The sequence below is a fragment of the Diadema antillarum genome, unplaced genomic scaffold (genome assembly GCF_040938485.1).
Source record: "Diadema antillarum isolate AM-2024a unplaced genomic scaffold, OU_Dant_1.0 seq00001200_RagTag, whole genome shotgun sequence".
Classification (NCBI taxonomy): domain Eukaryota; kingdom Metazoa; phylum Echinodermata; class Echinoidea; order Diadematoida; family Diadematidae; genus Diadema; species Diadema antillarum.
The window spans coordinates 367,501-390,798 of NW_027271994.1; the positions used below are offsets into that span (position 1 = coordinate 367,501).

At 37.2% G+C, this 23,298-nt stretch overlaps 1 protein-coding gene across 1 annotated transcript in view; it reads left to right on the forward strand.

The window, feature by feature from the left end:
* LOC139744663 (U3 small nucleolar RNA-associated protein 25 homolog) overlaps positions 1–13,863 on the forward strand; it is a 37,884-nt gene extending 24,021 nt beyond the window's left edge. Inside the window, exons 10-19 of the mRNA XM_071655088.1 lie at positions 4,522–4,715; positions 5,231–5,387; positions 6,695–6,791; positions 7,826–7,911; positions 8,614–8,696; positions 9,528–9,604; positions 10,750–10,821; positions 11,604–11,728; positions 12,421–12,519; positions 13,614–13,863. Coding sequence (XP_071511189.1) covers positions 4,522–4,715; positions 5,231–5,387; positions 6,695–6,791; positions 7,826–7,911; positions 8,614–8,696; positions 9,528–9,604; positions 10,750–10,821; positions 11,604–11,728; positions 12,421–12,519; positions 13,614–13,863 — 1,240 coding nt within the window. The remainder of the gene's footprint in view (positions 1–4,521; positions 4,716–5,230; positions 5,388–6,694; positions 6,792–7,825; positions 7,912–8,613; positions 8,697–9,527; positions 9,605–10,749; positions 10,822–11,603; positions 11,729–12,420; positions 12,520–13,613) is intronic.
* Positions 13,864–23,298: the final 9,435 nt, after the last annotated feature.

Here is a 23,298-nt window from a genome sequence, read left to right on the forward strand (position 1 = left end):
TTTTTTTTGTGATGCTGTTTATAGCCTTTATTCAGACCAATCAAATGAAATTGTTACATTGTAATGACACAAAATATAACTATAATACACTGTTTAACGGACAACAAAAGGTTGTGTGTAGAATATAGATAAAACATACATAAATTGTACACATTTGACATAATTCAGTCGCCAGTCTGAATAAAGATTTTATCTAAAACAAATAAAAAAAAAAACGTGAGAGATGATGGACTTACAAAATCTTTGAAATATATTCTATTCACCAATTATGAACATCATAATGACTGATATCTCTCTGGGTCTTATGCAAGTGGAGATTCATACCCAGATAAAATTTAATTAAGTTTTAATGATATGAGAATCAGAGAACATAAACAAGCAAAGCTGAAAACACAGGATATTCAATTAATTCTAAATAAATTAACTGAGGTAAATACTAAAGATATATCTTAACAAAAGGCAATAGTTAGACCCGGTATTTCATGAAGTATAATTTTCCCATTTCGCGTAGTGTAATGTCAATTTATCCTTTAATGTTGCTTTTTCATATTCAGACTGTTTTGAGGTGGCGATTGCCCTACATATTTCTTCACAGGTTGGAACTCTTCCAATTTTACGATTAGTAGAAATCATATGCTTAATCAAAATTAACACATGATTCAACAAGGCATTGAGTTTGATATTTTCCCTGAATCCAAGTAAAACATCCAGCCAATTCATATTAATAAACTGAGGAAATTTTAGTTTATTTCCTACCTCGTTCCATATTCGATAAACTAGAGGACAGTCATAAAATATATGATAATATGTTTCGACCTCTTCCCTACAAAAGGAGCACAGATTTGAATGTGTTATTCCAAACTGGTGAAGTTTATCATTACAGAAAATAACATTGTGCAGGAGCTTATACTGGAATTCTCTCAGCTTCCAGTCTAGTGTTGACATTCTAGGAATAGAGAAACAAACTGCAGTCGCAGATCTATCCATGTTTAAAGCTAATACTTCTGGGTGTTTGGAAAGGAAAGAATCTTCAATTGTACCAATAAAAATATTGTAAATCATTTTTGAAGTCACTGACACTAAGGGGTATACTTTTTTGTTTATGTTAAAACTAATTTCAAAAACATCAGCAGGGTTATCATTCAAAATATGATCCCTCGCATTACCTATTCTCGCCACCCTCCACTCTGCTGGAAATTTGTTATACAATTCATAAAGAAAAATTAAATCGTCTACATTTAAACCCTTTCTAATAAAATGCGCCCCTGATCTAATTTTTCCACCAGCGTCAATTAGGTGTTTAACTTGAAAAACATTAGCGTTAAATAATTTTTCATTAAAGGAGAAATTTCTACCTGGAATAAAAGTATTATTAAAAATTATTTGATTTTCATTATGCCTTTCTTTAACAATAACATTCTTTCCTTTCAAGTAATTCCAAATATCTAAGAATTCTAAATACAAATTCGGCGCTTTAATATTTAATAGCCAGGGATCATAATTACAATAAAAAATTAATCTCCCTCCCACTTTCTTAAATACATATTCAAAAAACTGTTTCCACTTCATATTTTTATCACCTCTGAAAAGTCTCTTAATCCACATTACGCGCTGGGCATACACCATATACCTAAAATTCATCATTTTCATTCCCCCATTATCATAATTCATACACAATAAATTTCTCTTTATCTTGTCACGACCATTCCAAATAAAATTAAAACAAATCGTTTCCACCTCTCTGAAAACCCATCGAGGTACTGACATTATTGAAGAAACGTATCATAATTTAGATATAGCAAATACTTTAACCAGTTGAATTTTCCCAAAGAGGGTCAAATCCCTTTGCTTCCACCATCCCAACAATCTTTTTATTTTACTCAAAATTTCTTCATAATTCATTTCTTCTTTAACATTAATATCTAAAGAAAAATATATTCCTAACACTTTAACTGTTTGAACCAATTAGCCCAGCGTTTCTCCAGTCAGGTTATCATTAATCTGACTAGAAGACCCCAGTTTCATAATATATGTCTTATCCCTATTTATTTTTAATCCTGATATGTAATAAAAAGAATCCAATATATTATGTAATCTTTCTATATCACGTTTTTCTTTCACAAAAAATTGAACAATCGTCTGCATACATTACTATCTTTGTCTCTTTATCACCAATCAAGATACCCTTTAAATCTTTTTCATTCTGAATAAACAATGCTAATGTTTCTATAATCAACAAAAAAAGGTATGGAGACAAGGAATCCCCTTGCCTTACTCCCCTGCCTATTTCAAAGTATCCCGTGGAGAAGCCCCCATTCATAACACAACTAATTGTATTATTGTATAATACTTCTATCCATCTACAGAAATATGGACCAAAGCCATATTTTGTCATTAATAATTTCATGTAAGAGTGTGAGACGGTGTCAAAAGCTTTCTCAAAATCGACCGTAACTAAATAGCCCTGCACATTGTATACCTGCGTATGAAATATAATATCATCAATAATCCTTACAGCCTCTCCAATATTCCTCTCAGGTAAAAACCCAACTTGATCTACGTATATCACTTCTCCTAATACCAATTTTATTCTTTCAGCTAATACTTTAGATAAAAGTTTGTAGTCTACATTGAGAAGGGTGATTGGTCGGTAATTACGAATATATAAAGGATCTTTATCTTCTTTTTTAATTACTGTTATTACGCCCTGTCTTTGTGAGTTTGATAATTCCCCTCTCTCAAAAGATGCATTAAAGGATTCTAAAGCAAGGTTTCCTATATCAGACCAAAATGTTCGATAAAATTCAACTGTTAATCCGTCATTTTTTGGTGATTTATTCAAAGGCATTTCATTTAATATCGAAATACATTCACCCATTGTAATTTTCTCATCACATGATTTTTTACTAGCTTCACCTATATTCAAATGGGGCATATTAATAAAAAAATCCCCTTTATTATCTATTATCTCACACTGAGTATACAAATTTTGATAAATTTTTTTAATTTCTCTCAGAATCTGCTTTGGATCAATGATTTCTACACTATCTTCTGATTTTAATTCATCTATAAATGTTTTCCTCTGATTAGATGCTAATAATTGTTTAAAATATTTTTCATTAATTTCACTTTCCTCAAACCACTTAGCTCGCGATCTCACTTTTAAGCCCGCTACTTTCTGATCATATAATCCCTTCATCTCATTTCTTTTCAACTCTAATTGATGTAAAATGTCATTATCTTTGGAAATGATTAACAATTGTTCTAAATCAAAAATATTTTTCTGTAATTTCCTTATTTTTTCCTGTATTTCTTGGGCCTTTCCTTTTGAATATTTCTTTGTTATTTCACGAATTTTCATTTTAACAAAATCCCAAAGGACTCTAACATTTGTAAACTCCTTCTTTCCTTGCTCTATTATAGATTTAATTTCTGCTCTCAGTAAATGTACATATTCTTTATCTAAACACAAACTATTATTAAACTTCCAATAAGATGGTCCTATATTCTTTAAAATGTTATGATTTAAAAACAATCCTAAATGTATAGCCGAGTGATCAGGGGCAATTGATGAGAAAATATTACACTCTGAAATCTGCTTCTCCAGTTGATTAGAGATTATCCAATAATCTAACTTACTTTGTATTAGAGGGTTCTTCTGCGTATATGTAAATTGGATCTTATCTGGATTTCTTTTCCTCCATATGTCTAACGCATCGAAGGTTCCAAGAAAATGTTCAAATTCTGAATTAAACTGATGACCTATAGCACTCCTTTTACTCGAAATATCATAATCAAAATTTCGAATCATATTAAAGTCCCCACCAATAATCATAAGGGAGTTATTTACATTAAAATTGTTGAGGTGATCACTTAACTTATTTAAAAAAATCAAATTTGTTCTTGCTGTTTTTCTCGAACCGGAAAATAAACATTGCATAAAATGTAACTTGTATTGGATACTTCAATTTCCAATAATATGTATCTCCCTTCTGGGTTTTTGATAATTCACAAACCCGTATCGCACCCTCTCTCGGTAAAAACGATGTACAATGTATTTCCTTTTTTTTTTTTTTGTTAAAAAGTTCAGGGTCGGGTTTTTTTTTAGGGTCGGGTGGGTTACACCAATACAACTATTTTTTTTTTTTTGCCTAATGTGCAAGTCTTCACTTTGCCACCAGCCTTTCGTTGTCTTCTCAGAGGTCGAGGTTGACTTTCCATAAAGTTCTGAAATCTTTTAACTAAGGGGACTTCTGTTGCAACGTTAGAAGGACCAGGGAGTGAATCTTGCTCTTGTTGTGATCTCGATAGTGGCTTTCTCACTTTTTCTAAAATATTTTTAAAGTCTACCACTATGCTACGTAAATGATGGAGTAGTTGAAAGGACTGGATGGCATTACAGATAAGTTCAGCCAGTGATTTCCTTAATGTTCTGCTTAGTTGGGTATAGGAAATCTGCTTTAATAAACTTTGCCATTGCATAGTTTACTCTGTGGCTGCATCATTTTTACGTGGGTCCAGGACAATGCGAGACCAGGGTCTCACCCGGCCCAGGGTGCTGGTCCTTGTACCCTTCCGGAACGCTGCCCTGGAGATCATCCAGACCTTTGCCAAGATCCTCGTCCGTGAGGGCCAGCAGATGAGTCACCGCAAGAGATTCTTGGGGGAGTACGGCGAGGAGGAAGTTCGGGAAAAGTCAAAGCTCGTCAGACCAGGTAGGATGTGAAAACTTGAAACTCTATGTATTGTACACACTCGTATATTAGCATATTTTAAAGATGTTACACAAATTTCTCCTATACGTACCAATCAATGTACTTCAGGCTATGGTAAATTTTGTACATGGGCACTAAACCCCACACATGTCTCTCTGTCAGTATGTCACATAAATGCCACTTGGAAGGAATGTATAATACTATGTGTATATTTGCAAAACAGCAACTTTATAAATTGATACAATGTGGATGTAAACAGTTACTAGTATAAGTGTACAGGATGATCATATGCAAATGACTGCATTTTTAAAATCTATCTTCTGCTAGAGCTCCTTTTTTAATTTAATGCTATGAGAGGCTTTATTTGAGCTCAAACTTCAGCTTTGTAAAAAATATTGGTCAGTCTAAAAGCTATGTTTATATTATGTCATGTACTGATATATCAAATTGAAGAAGATATCTTGTGTGCGACAAGGCGTAAATGCTGATAATTATTTTTTGTTGTTGTCGTTCAGAGGACTGGGAGGCAACTTTCAAGGGGAACATTGACGATCACTTCCGGCTCGGTGTGTGCATCACCAGAAAGAGCTTCAAACTCTACTCAACCTTCTACACCTCTGATATCATCATTGCCTCACCCCTCGGCCTCAGGACTGTGATTGGATCAAAGGGGTGAGATTTCTGTTGAAAAATTTAAAATTGACACTTGCCAATAGTTTAAGGCCCTTTAAATAGCATATTGTTGTAAGGCAATTTATAATAGTTGCTGACATAATTGTAATGTAATTACCTCCGCCAAGGGAGGAGGTTATGTTTTCGTTACTGTTGGTTTGTGTGTGTGTTCATTAGTTTAATAGTTAGTTTGTCTGTGTGCAAAATAACTCAAAAAGTAGTGAACGGATTGGGATGAAACTTGCAGGAAAGGTTGAGAATGACACAAGTACCAAACAATTAACTTTTGGAAGTGATCCAAGAATTTTAGGGGAATTTATGAAGGATTTTTGATATTTTGGCAGGTAGGGTCAATGAACTTGGGAGTTCAGGCTGCGCATATTTGAGGTTTGTATGCGCGCACTAAAGTGCGTGCTCTAGTTTCTGCTAGGGTGAGGCACGCCGTGCAGCTGAAGGTTTATGACGTAACAATTAAAGGCTTCTATATTGGGAAAATGGGGCGACTTTCAGCACACTGTAAACACTTTCAGCATGCTATAAGTACGTAGGCCTATGGGTGGAAATCACTGATATCTCTATGGAAGAACAAGATCAGTGATGGAAATGAGCTGCATGCTTGGCGGAGGTCTGCGCTCTCAGAGTGCTCCTCTAGTTGTTTGATGAAACAATTGATGATTAAAATCTTCTATGATATGGTGTATAATGTAAAATGGACTTGTATCCTCCCCCACCCCCCAGTCCTGATAAGATTTTAATCTATTAAAAAATGCCTTGATAAAACTAAACCTTCATCAGATAGGTCTTCACTTGGCTGAATTTGCATATAATTTCAGTGAGATGAACAGAACTTCTGCACAGAGTAGTTCATTATCTTTCTCCATTCTTCTATGATAATGAAGCATAAAGAGGCAGGAGAGATCTCTCCTCAATTGTCACATATGTGGGTAGATAGATGTCCATATTCCTGATTTGATTAAAAAACACATGCTGTGTGGAAACATGCAAGTTATGCTCAGTTTTGGAGAGGGTGTATTCTGATGTAGTCTGTCACTCATATCAGTAATTTTGCAGTTATTGACAGAATCTTAATTTGGAAGCTTTTTTTGCCAGTGGATCCAAGTAATAAAAAAGAAAATAGCAGAAATATTATTATAAAATGTGTGGCACATGTTTAGATATTCATTCAACCACACAAGTCAACAAGCATTTGCATTACATAGGTCCTTTAATGTTACTACAAGTTCATGAGTGTGGTCTTTTTTTTTTCTTTTTTTCTTTTTTGATGCTCTGTTTGATCATTTTTTCAGGGAGGAGCATTACGAGCATGACTTCCTGTCCTCCATTGAGTTACTGGTGATGGACCAGGCTGATGTCTTCCTCATGCAGAACTGGGAGCATGTTGTGGTAGGTCACCTGTTGCCATGGTGAAAGCCATGTTCAAAGAATATACTATTTGCACTTTATAACCATTACCCTGAGAATGATTGATGTAAAGAATCACAAATACTTTGAATATCTGTCAACAATTCCATCCTGTATTTAGATTAGTTTGTGCTTTAAACTCACAAATGGTGGTAAGTACTTCTTAGCAGCCAACGTGGGCCTTTGGATGAAAAAGGTTGAGAAGCATGGCTCTAGATGATGCCTGGGTCCTGTTTTATAAAGATGTTTGCACTTTGAATGTCAGACCTCAAAGCGTACAGTTACCATTGCACCAAGTGAAATGCTCCCAGTTGATTGGGATGCTGCCAACAAGCATATGACAGATCTTTGATACGTTAGAGACTTGTTGTTAAGTAGATCTGAGATACCCAATGTAGATCTGAGGTAGCCAAACAGGTTACACCTATGAATCCCACATCATCGTCCTTATAATTTAGCACAGCTCACACTTTTTTTCAGTTTGTGCCCCCCCCCCTTCTCTGAAACAGTCTCCCAAGCCACATGCAGAACTCAACCTCCATTTTCACTTTCCAAAGGAAAGTTAAGACTCACCTATTTGAAGAACAATATCTATGCTTATGTAATTCATGGATTATTTGAACTTATATGTGTGTGGTCTTTTGTAAATTATTTATGTTTATTCGGTGAACAATATATTCATTCATTCATTCATTCATTCATTCATTCATTCATTCATTCATTCATTTCTTTATTGGTCTATGTCAGACATGGAAATTTGGCTTCCACTGGCATTACATTGCAACAAAATGATCATAACAATACAAACACATTTTACATCACAATTACATTATATTGTATGCTTAAAAAGTTTTTGTACTAGGCGTTATACAAGTTTTTCATGTTATTATTGGGATTATGATGATGATGGTGATGATGATGATGATGATTATGATGATGAGGATGATGATTGTTATCGTTATGATTATGATTATTATAATTGTATATCCTGACATGAAATTTATTCTGCCGTACAGCACATTATGCAACACCTCCACCTCCAACCCAAGGACTCTCACGAAGTGGACTTCTCCAGGGTCAGGATGTGGGCTCTAAACAAATGGTGAGATGGCTTTACTCATGGATGATTTAAAAGTGGACATTTTCACACATTATTGTGCATTGTCTAGCGCAGAAATAAAAACAATTTTTTTTTTTTTTGCTTGTTGTATGTAATACTGCTTCATGTTTTGTTTCCATGGAATTAAAAACAAGAGAAATTCTTCTTACCAGGCTGAGCACAATTTTAAAAAAAAAATTACTCATGTGAAAATTTTCACTTGTACACTGGTCATGAAAGTACCTTATATATTCCCAGGGTAACCTCATCAATGTCAATATAGTTCTTGCAAATGGTTGTACCATTTGCTATTACCCCACTGTTGCCCAGTATGACTTTTTACCTTCCTGGTTTATTTGGGAGGGGGGATGGCATTTTTGGTCAAAATATCTTGCCCAGAATGTTAGCACTGGGCAGGCATTGTTTGGATCATTTTCCACAAGAACCCTTAGTGTTCCTTTATTCTCAGGCTTTGTCTTAGGCAAAGTTTGCATCAGAATCTTAAACTTGACTAATCACTTCTCCATGTTTACTGACATTGCAAGTTCTCAATAGACACACAACCTGCACAAACTGCACAACCCCATAGCCCTTACGACAGTTTCAGCCCACCACTCTGTTACACTTGTAATTCTTATTCAATTCCAGATAATTGTCTGAATGTTGTGATGTCTTTCATTTTTTTCCCCATAATCTCTGCACCAGGAGCAAGTACTACCGCCAGAGTCTAATCTTCAGTGCCGTCAGCAGTCCAGAACTGAACGCTCTGCTCAGCCAACATTGTGCCAATATCCTTTCAGTCTTCTCTATGTTGATATGTCTTCCATGCATAAACAAACTGAAAGTATGACTTGCTTACGTGTAATCCAAAATTTAGAAGAATCATCTGTAAATTTGGTATACATATGGCCAAAAACAAATATTTGCACCTTAAGAGATGATAACTTTTGACCTGCTGGCTTTGCATATATTTTAGGATTTGTCATTTTCTCTTTCTTTTCTTTGTGGAGTCTACAACTCTTATTCATGTGAATCAACAAAATTTGGATAAGTTATGTTTTAGATGTTACCTATATATGGCCATTAGTCATAACATTATTTTCCCCCCACCAGTACCACACTCTGATTTTGTTTGTCTGGGCATTCAAATGCTGCATTGTTAGGTATTATCTTCTATTGACTGGTTTGATTGAGTTATTTTGTTCCCCCCCCCCCCTTCCCCCCATTCAGTTAAAAACAGAAAATGGAAACACCATATTACAATCATACTGCAGGTTTGTCATAGACTGAAACTAAGATCCAAGTAGGATAGATGATTCTTTTATATGGATGTCAAATTGGAAAACCAGCGCGAATCATAAAGCACAAAATGTGTTTTGTGTTTACCTATGTACATATGTCTGAAGTGCCAAATAAATAATAATGATGATGATAATTTCTGAAATTTAAGTCGAGATAAACAAAATTGCAACAGAGTAGTGTATCCACGCAATGGACCGTAAACACAAGCCAACATATACCTAAGAAAAGAAAAGAAAAAAAGAAGCAGTCAATAGGGTCATTCTTTCTCTAGTTGGCGTGACTCATCTGCTTTCCTTAACCCGTCGTCTGCCGGTCACATTGGGCAGGGAGAGTGTCGGTCTGTAATGTCCCTTCTCTAGGCAGCATCAGCCAGGTGGTCATCCCTCTTCCTCAGGTAGGTAGAATGTCCATCTTATTTTACAATTACAATTCATACATTTTCAGTAATAAAAATCGTTTCGATATAAAATGTTTACAAAATGTAGCAGGTACAGTTCTGACAAAGCCAGAGGCTTGTTAAAATAGAATGTACCCTTGAAAACAAATCATACACATATTGCAATTTAAACATTAAAATACCAAATGATAAAAGGAGCAGAGAGAGAATGAACCATATTAAAACAAGCACAAAATTGAAATTAACAAAAATTACCAATAACATCAAGGGAACATGGAGAGAATAAAACATACTAAGACAGAGGACAAAGCAAAATAAAACAAACAACACCACCTCAGGTATTTGAAATACATGGATTATGTTAAAATTTCAGAACATATTGTTCGATGCAATGTATAACATGTTCTGAAATTGTATTTCTTCTCTCATCAGTGACCTCACAAGTCGGATAGCAGATGGATTCATCTTTTTCTCTTGTTATCTGATCATTTGTGCTGCTGGTGTCTCTTGAGAGAAAGTGTTGAAGAAAACTAAAAACAACAGCTACGCTCTTTCTGACTCTCTGATTGGCATGTCAATATTTTTCAGTTTGACATCATCTTGAAAGAATGTTAGCACATGTGACATGAATATCTTGTTGGTGGAGAGTCATGAGGATGTTTGGTTTCTGTGGAGGCTTGAGAATGAGTACTGTTCCTTTCTCAGTTGAAGTGCAGTCCATCCCTGCATTCTCTTTTTAACTTGAAATGTGTGCCACTCTTCCCACACGAATGGGTTACCACTCTTTCATCAGAAGACTATATGATGCTCCATCAAGAGAAGAAGTGTTTGAATAGTGACTAATGATGTCATCCATCGTTCCTTCTCTATCTCCTTAAGAAAGGACAAGTTTAATGCTTGGATTTAAAAATAGATAGAGTAGAAAAAAACACAAGAGTACTATTCAGGGTAGGGTTTTGATTGAATTGATATGTTTCCTTCATCCCATTTCTAAGATCTTCCTTCATATTTTTTATCTGCCTTTCTCTGTGCTGTGAGCATGATCTATTCTTGATGGATACCAAGAGCATTAAAAGTGTTCATGGTATTATCATTATTATGTTATGGCTATACTCTGATATGATTAATCTTTTTTGTTTCAGGTCTTCCATCGTATTCAGTGTGACAGCTTTGCTTCCTCGCATGACAAGAGATTTAAATTCTTCACAACAAAGGTAAAGAGGTGTATGTGCGTTACAACCAGCTTGTACATGCAGTGCTGTTAACTTTATTTTGTCTGCCATTTGGTATACTGTAAAAGTGGAAAGTTTTGCGGTGTTGAAATTTTCACGCATTTCGCGCAGCCAGAAACTAGCGCAAAAATAAAAGCACGCGAATTTTTTTGCTTGCCGTATGTTCCAGTAATTGAAGTCGTGATTCCGCGGAATTAAAAGCGCGCGAAACTTTTCTTACCCGGCTGAGCGCGAAAAATTAGTCGCGCGAAAATATCCACTTTTACAGTATATTGATTTGTTATCACCACTCAACTGTGGTAGTTCCCATCATTCAATCTGTCTGTTACTTGATACTCAAATTGTCAACATGATTTCAAAATGTCAGTGTTATCATCTGAAACTTGAAGTAAATTTTTTGTCAAATCTGCATGTGGATTAATTTGTTGAATGCAGAAATGTTGTAGTACACAATTTGATTTTTTAAAGTTTTGCTTACTTCTATGTGCTTTCATGACTATATAAGGAGGCTACAACAATTGTGATGTCACCATCGGGCAACAAAATAAAGAAAATTTAAAGAGAATTCTACAAAATTCTTTTTTTTTTAATGAAATGTATACAGTCCTTTGACATAGTACTGACATATTCTTAAGGGTACTATATCCTTCTGCCTTACAGAAGAGATATTCAATTCAAGTGTGCTTTCATTCTCCTAAAAAAATGACAAAGTATAAAGTAACATTCTCAGTGAACTGACTGAATGATGCCCTGTCTTGATCCAGGTCCTCCCCCAGTACCGTGAGTCGCTGATGGCTGGCACCATGATCTACATCCCCTCCTACTTCGACTTTGTGCGCGTGAGGAACTACTTCCGCAAGCTGGAGATCAGCTTTGCCCAGATTTGCGAGTGAGTCTGCCCCCATTCATCTCAAACTACTGTACCTGCTGACAAGAATTCTTCATTTTACATTGTTTTATAGGCATCTAGTGGTTAGAACTTTACATGATCATGACTGAATTGATAAACTATTCTGTAGAAGATCTTTTAGACACGTATGGAGTCCTCTCAGCACCTAACAAGAATCTGAGAAGTGATGTGGTTTTGAGTTAGGAGGAGAGATGAACTTGGGCAATATCTAATGAAACTTAACAGACTTTTTAAGGGCTTCTATTAGTAAGGTATCTCTGACTTTTTGTTTGTCCAGTGCCATTCAAATTGACAATGTGACTCTCCCCATGGGTGTGTAATCGTGTCAATTGTGTTACAAAAAGAAGTGTAATCAATAACTCATGGACAATGAGCAATTATACTTTTTACATTTCCAATGATGAGAGGGAAAACATTGAGTGTATTCAACTTGGTTTTTCTTTCTTTACTCTTGAATTCTGACCTTTGTGTTTCCTTGTAACCTACAACAGAAACTACCCGTGACCAAACCGTGAGGTGGTAGCTTATTAAGCTGACCTGCTGAATTTCTGTTTATTCAACCCCTTCGGGACTACTGCCATAGAATACCAAGGACATTCCATGCATATTCTTTACCTGTGGTAATGAATGATTTAATATAGATCTCTTGAATTTCGCCGTCTGTAATCCAGGTACACCAGCCAGTCCAACATCTCCAGAGCTCGTCTCTACATGATGAAGGGGACTAGACCCTTTTTGCTACTCACAGAGAGGTTCCATTTCTTCAGGAGGTAAGTTCAAATGTTATTGAGGGAGAGAGAGAGAGTGGCTTAGTGCCTGATATTTGGTGTGATCTGCTCTCTTCTCTTTTTTGTCCCCCCCCCCAAAAAAAAAAAAAAAAAAAACCAACACATTGCCAGAGACTCCAACTCTCCCGTTTTCGACGGGAGATCTCCCGCCGAAAGCCCATTTCTGCAAAATCTCCCGTTCTCCCGTTTGAGATTTGATTTCTCCCGCCCTGGCTCTGTGTCTCCCGGTGGAAAGGATTTCTTACTTATTGCTATTGTATGTTGAAAAAAATAAGCCTTAGATAGCACCAGAGAACATCCAGAACCCTAGGAACTTCGCGCTTCGCACACATCAACTTGGAGTCTCCCGTTTGCTAGGGGTTTCGGGCGGGAGAATCTCCAGATCAGAAGGTGCTTGGGGTTGGAGTCTCTGCATTGCTACTTCAATATTAGATGGCATAATTGAGATGTTATGTTTATTAGATTCACTTTCTACTTGGTACCCGGTATGTAGAAATTCTGTATATTCCGGTGGTGTTGAGCTGGTAGAGAATGATGCAGTTGTATACAAATACACACAAACACACAAGAGAGCTGTGAAATACACAGGTGCCTATACCACAAGTACAGTTGTACCTGCTTAATCTGGGGGTGTCTTGAAACAAGCTTTTCTCCCATTAAAGTTGGGCTTCTGGCTACATGTAGCTAGTAGCTGGCTATCAGTGACCCATGCATAACCCCCCTTTGGAGTACTTAAATTAGGTATTATTTTTATACATTAATGAGGGACAACAGAAACGTTTCAGCTGAAATATGTCTTGATGAAGCGGTTTGTGATGTGATTACAGCAAGTGGTGAAAATAACATGTCGAACGTTTGTTACAGTGAAGTTTGTCACACATATAAAGCAGTGTTCCGTAAAAGCGGTTCTCGATTGTAGGGTGAGCACTGTCACTATCACTACCAAATTATTTCAAATTTCCAAATTTATTCATTTACTGCAACTTGGTGTAGATCTTACAGCAGCTATTCTGCAAACTGTTTGGTTTATTTCCCCAAATCCATAGCTTACAATATGTCTGCCTTCACCCAATCAGATACAAGATCCGTGGCATTCGACACATCGTGTTCTACCAGCTGCCCATCTACCCCCAGTTCTACAGCGAGCTCTGCAACATGCTGGAGAAGCCAGCAGCCATCGAGGGCGCCACACAGGAGCACAACTGCACCGTGCTCTACACCAAGTACGACGCCCAGAGGCTCGGGGCGGTGGTCGGGATGCAGCGCAATGCCCACATGCTGCACGCGGAGAAGGACGTTCACATGTTTGTGTCTGGCGATAGCTGAGGATGCGGACCGGTGACAAAAGCGAGACCCATCTCAATTTCTGTGTAAGCCGGTGTCCAAGTTTCTTTCTTCTTCGCATATTTTGCTGGAGAAGTCATCCATGGAAACAGGTGGCAAGATGTTGTCCTACTTGCATGTTGCTCACCAGACTAAAGGATGTAAACAACATCAACATTGTTCATCGTTGCCATTAACAACGGAGCATCTAAACAGAGCAGGACAAAAGGGGAGAGTTTTCCTCTGTTGACAGGACTGGGGGGGGGGGGGGGGGGGGGTGCTTTCTGATGATTGAACAATGTCAGAGTGCTGTATAAAGTGCCAGTGACGATCTAGACACAGATTGACTGTAGGGTCTGCTTTGATATGACCTCAGCCATGAGAGAGATTTCTGTCAGGTACAAGCTGGAAGAAATGTGTGTTTAAAGTCTGGCACCTCTCTGTAAACATAGATCTACTGAAAGACATTTCATGAATTTCTGCTGGTCAGAATCGTTGCGCAATTTCATACAGGGATACCAATCTGATAGTGCCATGACATATGTAGACGTGCTGATTTAGTACGGTTAGTTTACTCCATGATTATGATTTGTCTTGGATACATGTAACATAGCTGGCCAGATGATCTCGTCTTTTGAATGTTCATGGTGATTCATGTGGAAAAGAATGCCCAAGAATTGCAGTGGAACCTTGATAAACTAGCACCGTGGGATATCAAAAATTACCTTGTTACATCAGGTTTCTCATTTTATTAGGATAAACAAACAAATACGGGGGAACGAACGAGTTGCTTGGGACCACTGAAATGTAGGCCTACTTGTTGAATCGGGTATCTCGTTATATCAGGGATAAAACAAAAGAATATAATAGGTAATGGGACCTGCAAAATTACACCTGTGATATCAGGTACATGTATGTCACTATATCCAACCTCATTTTAACGAGGTTCCAGGGTATGAGTTTAGATTGGCAAGTGGCTATGTTACAGTATAACAGGGTTTTGTTTAATATCCAACCTCTTTATCTACAGTACTGAGCAGCTGTCTCTTATTGTAGCTGTAGTTGAGTGACTTACACAGAAAGGAATGCAGGGGGGGGGGGTATAAAGGGTGACTGGGGAATGCCTTAATGAAGGCCTCAGGATTGTCATTTTTTTCGAGGCACCTTACAGTTGATAGCTATAGTATGTGTGTCTGTTTATATGTAATAAAAATTTTTGTCAGCCTTTCTAAAAACTTGTTTACAATTGTGTCTGTATTTCAGTTTAATGTTGCATCTTCAATACTGACTGTTGTGTTGTTGTTGTTCTCTATATTTTAAGTGCAATTCCACATTATGTTGTAGTTTGCTTTGATATAAAGAGTCTAATCAGAAAAACAGAGTGGCAGATGTTGTACCAAATTAAAACCAAATCAAATACCCCATTTTATACACAAAAGTTGGGACCAGGGCCCCGTTTCATAAAAGATGTTAGGACGGCAACTCTTGCTGGAATGGCAACTTCCAATAGCAACAGCCAATCAGGAAGCTGGATTCTTGTCGTTACCATGACAATTACCATTCCACCAAGAGTTGTTATCATATCAACCTTTTATGAAATGGGGCCCAGGAGTGCTCTTGAAGCCCTTGACCTGTGCTCTGTTGAGTTTGTTCATACAGATCAGAGAATCGCCATTGCACAGACCACACACAAAGTGTCTGAGAGAGGCATAACTGGGTAACCTTCACACTTGCAGGAACTTTGAATATGATAATTTGCACAGTGATCTCTGCAGTTCCAAGTACATACATGTACACTTTTACTACATTTAGCTAGCATTTTTTCTTAGCCGATAATTTTGCAACTGCGATCGAGACACTTCAGTGCAGGTACAATGCATGCGTCTTCAATCCCAATCAGGCAGCGGTCTCCACTTACAGTGTACGTACACAGACCGTCAGAGCACTCTATCATGGTGGTGACCATTTACACACAGTTTACAAGTTCATGTGGAGCACCTCAGGAGCGTTCCTGAACTTAGCCTCATGAAAGGCTTAACTTAAGAGAGCTTCTAGGCCCAACTGCCTGTTCATACAGAGTTTAAAAGCAATTCAAGAGCACTTCTGGAATTCTCTAAATGCCCTGTATAAATGGGGTGTAAGAGAGCTATAGATTCAAAGGTTTTCACGAAAGTGACATTTGGCGCTCTAGGTGTGGAATTGTGATCTTAGATTATTCAGACATTCACTGCCTTAATGTATGTAAAATGTGCTCGTTACCTTCAGACAAGTACATAATATAAACTTTGCTTCCAAGCAAGAAATCCAAAATCAACAATTTTGTGATGCCAGTAGGGATAATACATGAACCTCACAGAGACCAGGACCCGGTGACAAAAAAAAAAGAAAGAATGAACAACTTGAACTGTGTCCATCAAATCTCTTTATGATCATAGCTTTCCACTTTGAACCCCTTACAGAGCTCTAGAAAAGTGTTCACACATTCAAGAAAGCATGAAGCTCATTCATGCACACAGACACAGACACACACACTCATGCTGAATATTGGTAGAATGTAATACATTGTATCTCTCCCCTTGGATCTATGAATACACATTTATTAAGCACTTAGTGTTATTTTTACGATATTGTAAATCTTTACCACTGTATTTCATAATTAAACAAGTCCATAAGTACCTCTCAGTTGTCACACTTTGTCTAAATGTGGTGAAGTGTCAAATGTGTGGTTAAGTGTTGCATCTGACATTGCATCAAGGAAATGGAAGTTTATTAACTATGTGTACATATTTATGGATTATATCATGAAAAAAGCAGATCAGTGTGCATTTGAGCTAAGATATCATTTGTTGGGAATATCTCGAAAACAGTCTTATCCAAATGAAACACAAAGAAAAGCAGTATCACAGCACATCGCATATTACATTCATCCACTGTTTATGTACCCAGTGGATCAACTTGAGATGAGGAAGAATTAACTGTCATCCCTCAAATAGATGGCAACTCATCAATGCTAGCCTGTTTCTTTGATTTGTTTTTGTTTGCTTTTTTTTTTTAATACGGGGAAGGGAAACTACAGTTTTGTTCTTGTTTGCAAGCAATCCACCTTTTCATGTGGGTATCAGAAGCATATAGCATACAAACATATAGAGACAGCATGATGAATCCACCTGTAACACTGTTTTTGTTGTTTGTTATTTCAGTATTCTTAATTGATACAATTTCATATAAACATAAATCATATTCAACATGTACATGTACAAATATACCATACACAGTTAAAAAACTGAAATATACAAATATGACACACATGAATGTCGGGTTTCATTCCACATCAATATATGATTATATACCAAGACAAAAATACTTCTTGAGATTACTCAAATGCTCACGGTGAAAACAAACAAACAAAAATCATACTGTACCTCATATTTCAGCTTTAAAAGAAATACCCATACAAAAAAATACATGTAAATAGTGAAAGTGTAAATATAGCAGTTAACACTGTATCTAGGACACACTGTAGATAAGTACATGTATAGATCACACAGGACATATGACCTCATCTTTCCTGTCTCTCTATCATTTTACTGATATCAAACTGTCAATCATCATCATCATCATCATCATCACCATCATCATACCAGTATATTTCATAATTGACTCTTGAATGTCAATGGAAGAGGAGAAGTCTGTCAGAAGTCTGTAAAAGCTCTAAAAGACTGTTGATTATGTGTACTTAAAGGGATGGTACAGTATTGGCAGAGGCGAGGATTAGGCTTTTAACTTTTTGTGAGCTACCATTCCAAGAAACCATTTATGAAATAGTACAGAGCATACCATTCTAAGACGAATTCAAAGTTTATTTGATGAACATCGGTTTTGGAATGGTTGAGACATCTAAAAACAAAGTAAAATAAAGCGATAGTAATAAAAGGTGGGTCCCACCTTTTATTAGGATTGCTCTTTTTTGCGTATCTCGGCCATTTCAACACAAATTTTCATCAAACAAACGTTAAATTCTTCTTGGAATTACATGCTCTTTCATATTTCATGAGAGGTTTCTCATTATCTCACCCAAAATGTTAGGTCTCAACCACAACTATACCATCCCTATAACAACAGATATATCTAACAGAAAATTTACCTATTGATTGCATCCATGAAAACACGTACACTGTACCTGCAGTCACTGAAACATGTAACATTGTACCACAGAAGCTATGCAAGCACTGAGTGCCAGTAGTACAGCCAGGCTGTGTAGACTCTTTTATATGGACATTTATGGGTGCAAACTTTAGTTTCTGCTTCACTACCACTTGAACTATAGCACCACAGTCTGAAATTAACTTAACCATGTGCATATCATTGTAACAAACATATCTGCATAAAGCAGGCTTGTCAAAAAATCACAAGGGAGAAAGAGCTGTTTGAGTGCACTACTCTCTATGTAAATTGAGTTGTTTCTTCAAACCATTTATATCCTTGTCAAAACATACCAGCACCTCTATTCACATCAAATGAAAGAACATCAAATACAGCAGCAGAGATCATAGGTCCTGGATAGTTTACAGAACAGTGTGGGAGGCATGCACAATGACCAACTGATGCCAATGAAAGTGTGGTAGGGGCAAGCATGGTGTCACCGGACACCATGGTATTACCGGACACGCACATTTTTGCGTACTAATGACATTCTGTACGCGCGAGACTTCGTAGATTAGCCTCACAGAACTTTGTGTGGACCGAAATCGCAAAAACGCCACATAAAAATGTAAAAACACGAAAAAATTCACATTTTACCTCAAATTTATAGTTGAGTGACCCGCACCTCGTTTATAGTTAATATTTATGCATGTTTGAATCACATTTCGCTACTGAAATTCTATGAAATCCCACTCACATACAGGAAAAATGCTGAAGAATCTATTAGAACCAAAAGTTCACTGATCAATATCGGAAAAATTGTAGCTATCGTCCTCAAACGCGAACGATGCGGAATAGTTGTGCGCTAAGGGGCACGCAACTCATCACCCGCGCGTGCAGCTCCCATAGACAAAGCACGTATACTCTAACCAGTTGTCGATTTCTCACAAGGTTTTATTGCGTGAACTGTTCGAAATGGTCAAGACAGACATTTTACTGTAAAATACGAAATTTGAGCTTCATTTGCAGATTTTTTTGTGTGTCATCCGCTCGGTGAGAATGTGTACGGTGATTTGTGGGATGAATTGTGATTCTGGTGCAAGGATTAGGTGCGAAAGACCTCGATTATTCGATTACGAAATTAGCGTCCGGTAATACAATGCGATTTTGCACCGCGCAAAAAACCACTATTTTTAGAGGGGTATGTTTGAAGCATATTTTCTAAAAACTGGAACGAAGAAATGACGTAAGTTGGCTGAATTCGTAATTTCAATGAGTCTGTGAATAAGTGGTGTTGTTTTTAGCCGAAATTTCATTCTATGAGTACGGAATTCAAAGCCACAAAGAAAAGCGTCCGGTAATAGGATGTTCCACCCTACATTAAAACAATAATACATTTTAATGTGTACTACAACAAGTTGCTATCACAAGCATTGCAGGCTTAAATCAATCTTATGCAAACACTAGTATAGTAGTTGACAAGCAGATTTAGAGAACTACAAACTCGACAAAGATTATGAGAATTTGGTGAGGTCCCTAACAGAGGCGATATAACACAGATAAATACTAGACTGGAAGAATCCTGTTATGTAGTATATATACTGTATATAATATAGAGGCCTTGGAACATTTTTTTTTTCTTTCTTTCTTTCTTTCTTTTTCTTTTTCTTTTTCTTTTTTTTTGGGGGGGGGGGGGGTGGGGGGGGGGGTGGTCAAGGGTACATGTACAATGTAACACCAACCCCATCCCCCACCCCCCCCCCCAGAAAAAAAAGAATAAGGGCAGTATATGGAATATTTTGCATAGAGCATGGTCAGATTGAATTATCCTCAATGGTCAGATGCATTTACAGTGCTTAAAACTCAGCATACAAATCAAACGGAACTGCAATTAAAGCTTCATGGACACAGTCTAATGATTTCTCCACACATACCAATAGATACCAAACTTGTGTGTTCAACATTTCTTTGAGACAAGCTTAGACAAGAATACAGCAGCAACCGTAGCTACAACATTGTGACACACTGCAAATTTCAAGTGGGGAAAATTTGCACAGTGAGGTAGCATTTCCATTCAAATACTATATACCCTTTGTCACAGCTTCGGAGCAGGATGTTATCGAGAGTGAAAGTGGACGTTGCTCCATCACCATCAAATTGGCAACATCATTGGAAGTCGTCACATTCACATATTTCACTTTGACAGGACATAACTCCACCATGAAGTACTGACACCACAAGAATCCAACAGCTCGTACACTCACCCTCAGTCTGAACAGGGAGGTGAGACACCTCCCTGGTCTGAACAATAGCAACAGTGCAACATATTTCAGACAAAACCACCAAAACAGGGAATTTGACTGTTCTACAGTGAGAAAGAGCGAAAGACCCTGGTATTAAAGTTTATGTCCTCAACACCACATATATATTTAAAGTTAAGCAGGGGCTGATTCAGGAATTCCATTAAGGGGGTGGTGGGGCACCTTTACAAAATTAAAGGTGGGCATATGCGTCCCCCTCCATGTTTTGCTTCTTTTTTTGTTTTAACAAAAATAAAGGGGGTGCCCCCCTAGATCTGCCACTTGAATGATCGAGCCACCAAAAAGTGGGTATAGAATCTTCTGCATAGAGAAAGCACTGAACACCTTTGTAAAAAAAACTTTTGCCATCAATGTTGTAGATTTGAAAAAGAAATGATCAAACCATCAAAGGGTTGTTATGGAATACCAATAGCCTGTGTTGAGATAGAGCCAAAATATACTGGTGAAGTTATTTTCTTCAATATCATAGAATCAAAGCTAATAGATCAAACCACAAAACAAGGGAGGATAATGATGAAATGATGATCCTCACTGTCATAGATTTATAGTTAAATAATCACCAGTGGAGTTCAGCACCAACTTAAATGATCACGAAAGATATGCAGACATCGCTACTGAAATTAAAGAAATTATATTTTCTTTATATCTATTGTCACCTTTGTCCAGCATGTTTCCACTACAATAATACCAGAAGGCCTGGTAATGGTCTCCATGGCCAAAAGATCTATTGTTTTGAAAACACACATACACCCAGTTGCTAGGGTGAAGTTTAACATAACTGCGTTATTATCAATAAACTCTAGGTCAGGGTATATACACAAGAGACAGATTTAAAATCTCACTGGCTAGAGGAGAAAGGTAGTGAGACCACACACCAAACACCATGGCAGAGATCTGTGTAGTGACAGTAAAAAAACGTCAGGCAAAACCGTCGTTGAGTAGAACTGGCATTGCAGCCGGGACAGGGTAAAGCTTTCCACCGGTAAGGATGACTATACACCTGAGAAGTTGCGGCTGGATGCGAAGCGGGTTCAAGCAAAATGCCACTTTTTTTCCTTCTCCTTCTTCTTCGGGTCATCGCTGGCTCATTTTATATCAACATGCCCTAGAGTAATCAAGGGAAGCTAAAAGTGCCGGAAACGAAGCAGCAAAGTTAGGACATTTATCACAGGCAATTGTTTTATACGAGTGCTAATTAAAGGGTAAATGTATGAAAGAGCCAGGATGTATAATGCCAATGTGAGGAAGAGCCAAGGTTAATTGTTAATACGGCTACGCATTTTACTAGTTTGACAGTGCCAGAATTAAAGGCCCAGTAGCGTGGGGATTCTTGGGTGATCCAATTTAGTCGCTGTCAATCGGGGTACATTCGAAAACCGCGAATACCGGTTCGAAGCGTAAGCGATTAACTCCAGTAGAGAATCTGCGGCTGTGTGCATACTTACACAGAGATTGGTGATAAAGCTTTACACAATTCTTAAATATGGGGATTAATACAAACCTGGGCCCTGTTTCATTAAAAGCTGATCTTAAAGTTGCGCACAACTTTACAAACGACTCAAATATGGCAAGCCAGGTGGGTTTCCTAATCATTGTTAATTTCAACAGCTGAAGTTGAAATTTGCAGATGATAACGATTATTCTTACATTCTAACACACATTTTTAGTTGAAAGTGTATTTTTGCCCTAATGTAGATGAAATATTGACATAAAGGACCTCATATTTTGTTAAAACATTAAAAAAAAAAAAATGGGAACACATATTGGCACTTCATATTCCAGTCATTCGTAAAGTCATGCGTAACTTTACGAACAGCTTTATGAAACAGGGCCCAGAGGCCAGACTTCCCACTCCATGAATCTCCAAACAACAGGGTCTTTCATACAATGCCTGACAAAACATGAGGTAGAAGTGTTTAGAGGAGGCACCTCTTCCTGTGACCCTAAAATGCATTTCCCCTGCCTCAGATGGATTTTTGGTATCCCATCACACACGTCACAAATACGCCAACACCGAGAGAAAACAGACCCGATGGCATGTTATGCATCAGAATATGAGTAAGAATACCTGAATACCACCTCTGAGTGGGCACAAATAATGCGGTTCTTGGTACCCTAGGGTACCAAGTAGAAATCCACCATTTTGTTCAATTATTTCATTAATTTTTGGCGCTGTACCCTGGGTGTCCAAAAATAAATTGCAGCAAGTTGCACAAACATGTCAAATTCATCTGTGCATAATCCAGATGATAACAGAAAGAGTACCCAAAAAATCCAGCAGCCATTTGTTCCTCTTTGTTGCCCTGCTAGTGAGAGTGTTGACTTGACTGGTACAACGTCAAGTTAGAGGTATGTATACAACATGTAGCTTAGCATTTATACATAACTTATTTAATGTTACTGATGTTTCAGTCAACTTTCTTCAATAATATCATAGCACCAATGCTTGTATTGTCAAACAGGACTACACTTCACATCAAGCATCAGCTTTAAATCTTCAACAAATCCAGCATGATTAGTATTGCTGCAATGTGAAGCAAAACAGAAAGTATTTGTAACACATGCTTCTTTACCTTAGTGCACTCTTTTGAGTTGACAGTTAAAGGGATCGTACAGTTTTGGTTGAGACCTAATTTCGGGTTTCTAACATTTTTTGGTGAAATAATGAGAAACTTCTTATGAAATATGAAAGAGCATGTAATTCTATGAGGAATTCAACGTTTATTTGATGAAAATTGGTTTTGAAATGGCTGAGATATCCAAAAAAGAATGATTCTAATAAAGTGTGGGACCCACACTTCATTGCGATCGCTTTGTTTTACTTTGTTTTTGGATGTTTCAGTCATTCCAAACCCGAGTTTCATCAAATAAACTTTGAATTCCTCTTGAAATGGTATGCTCTGTATCATAATAACTATCATAATAAACTATATCATAAATGTTTTCTTGGTATCTCACAAAAAATTAAAAGCCC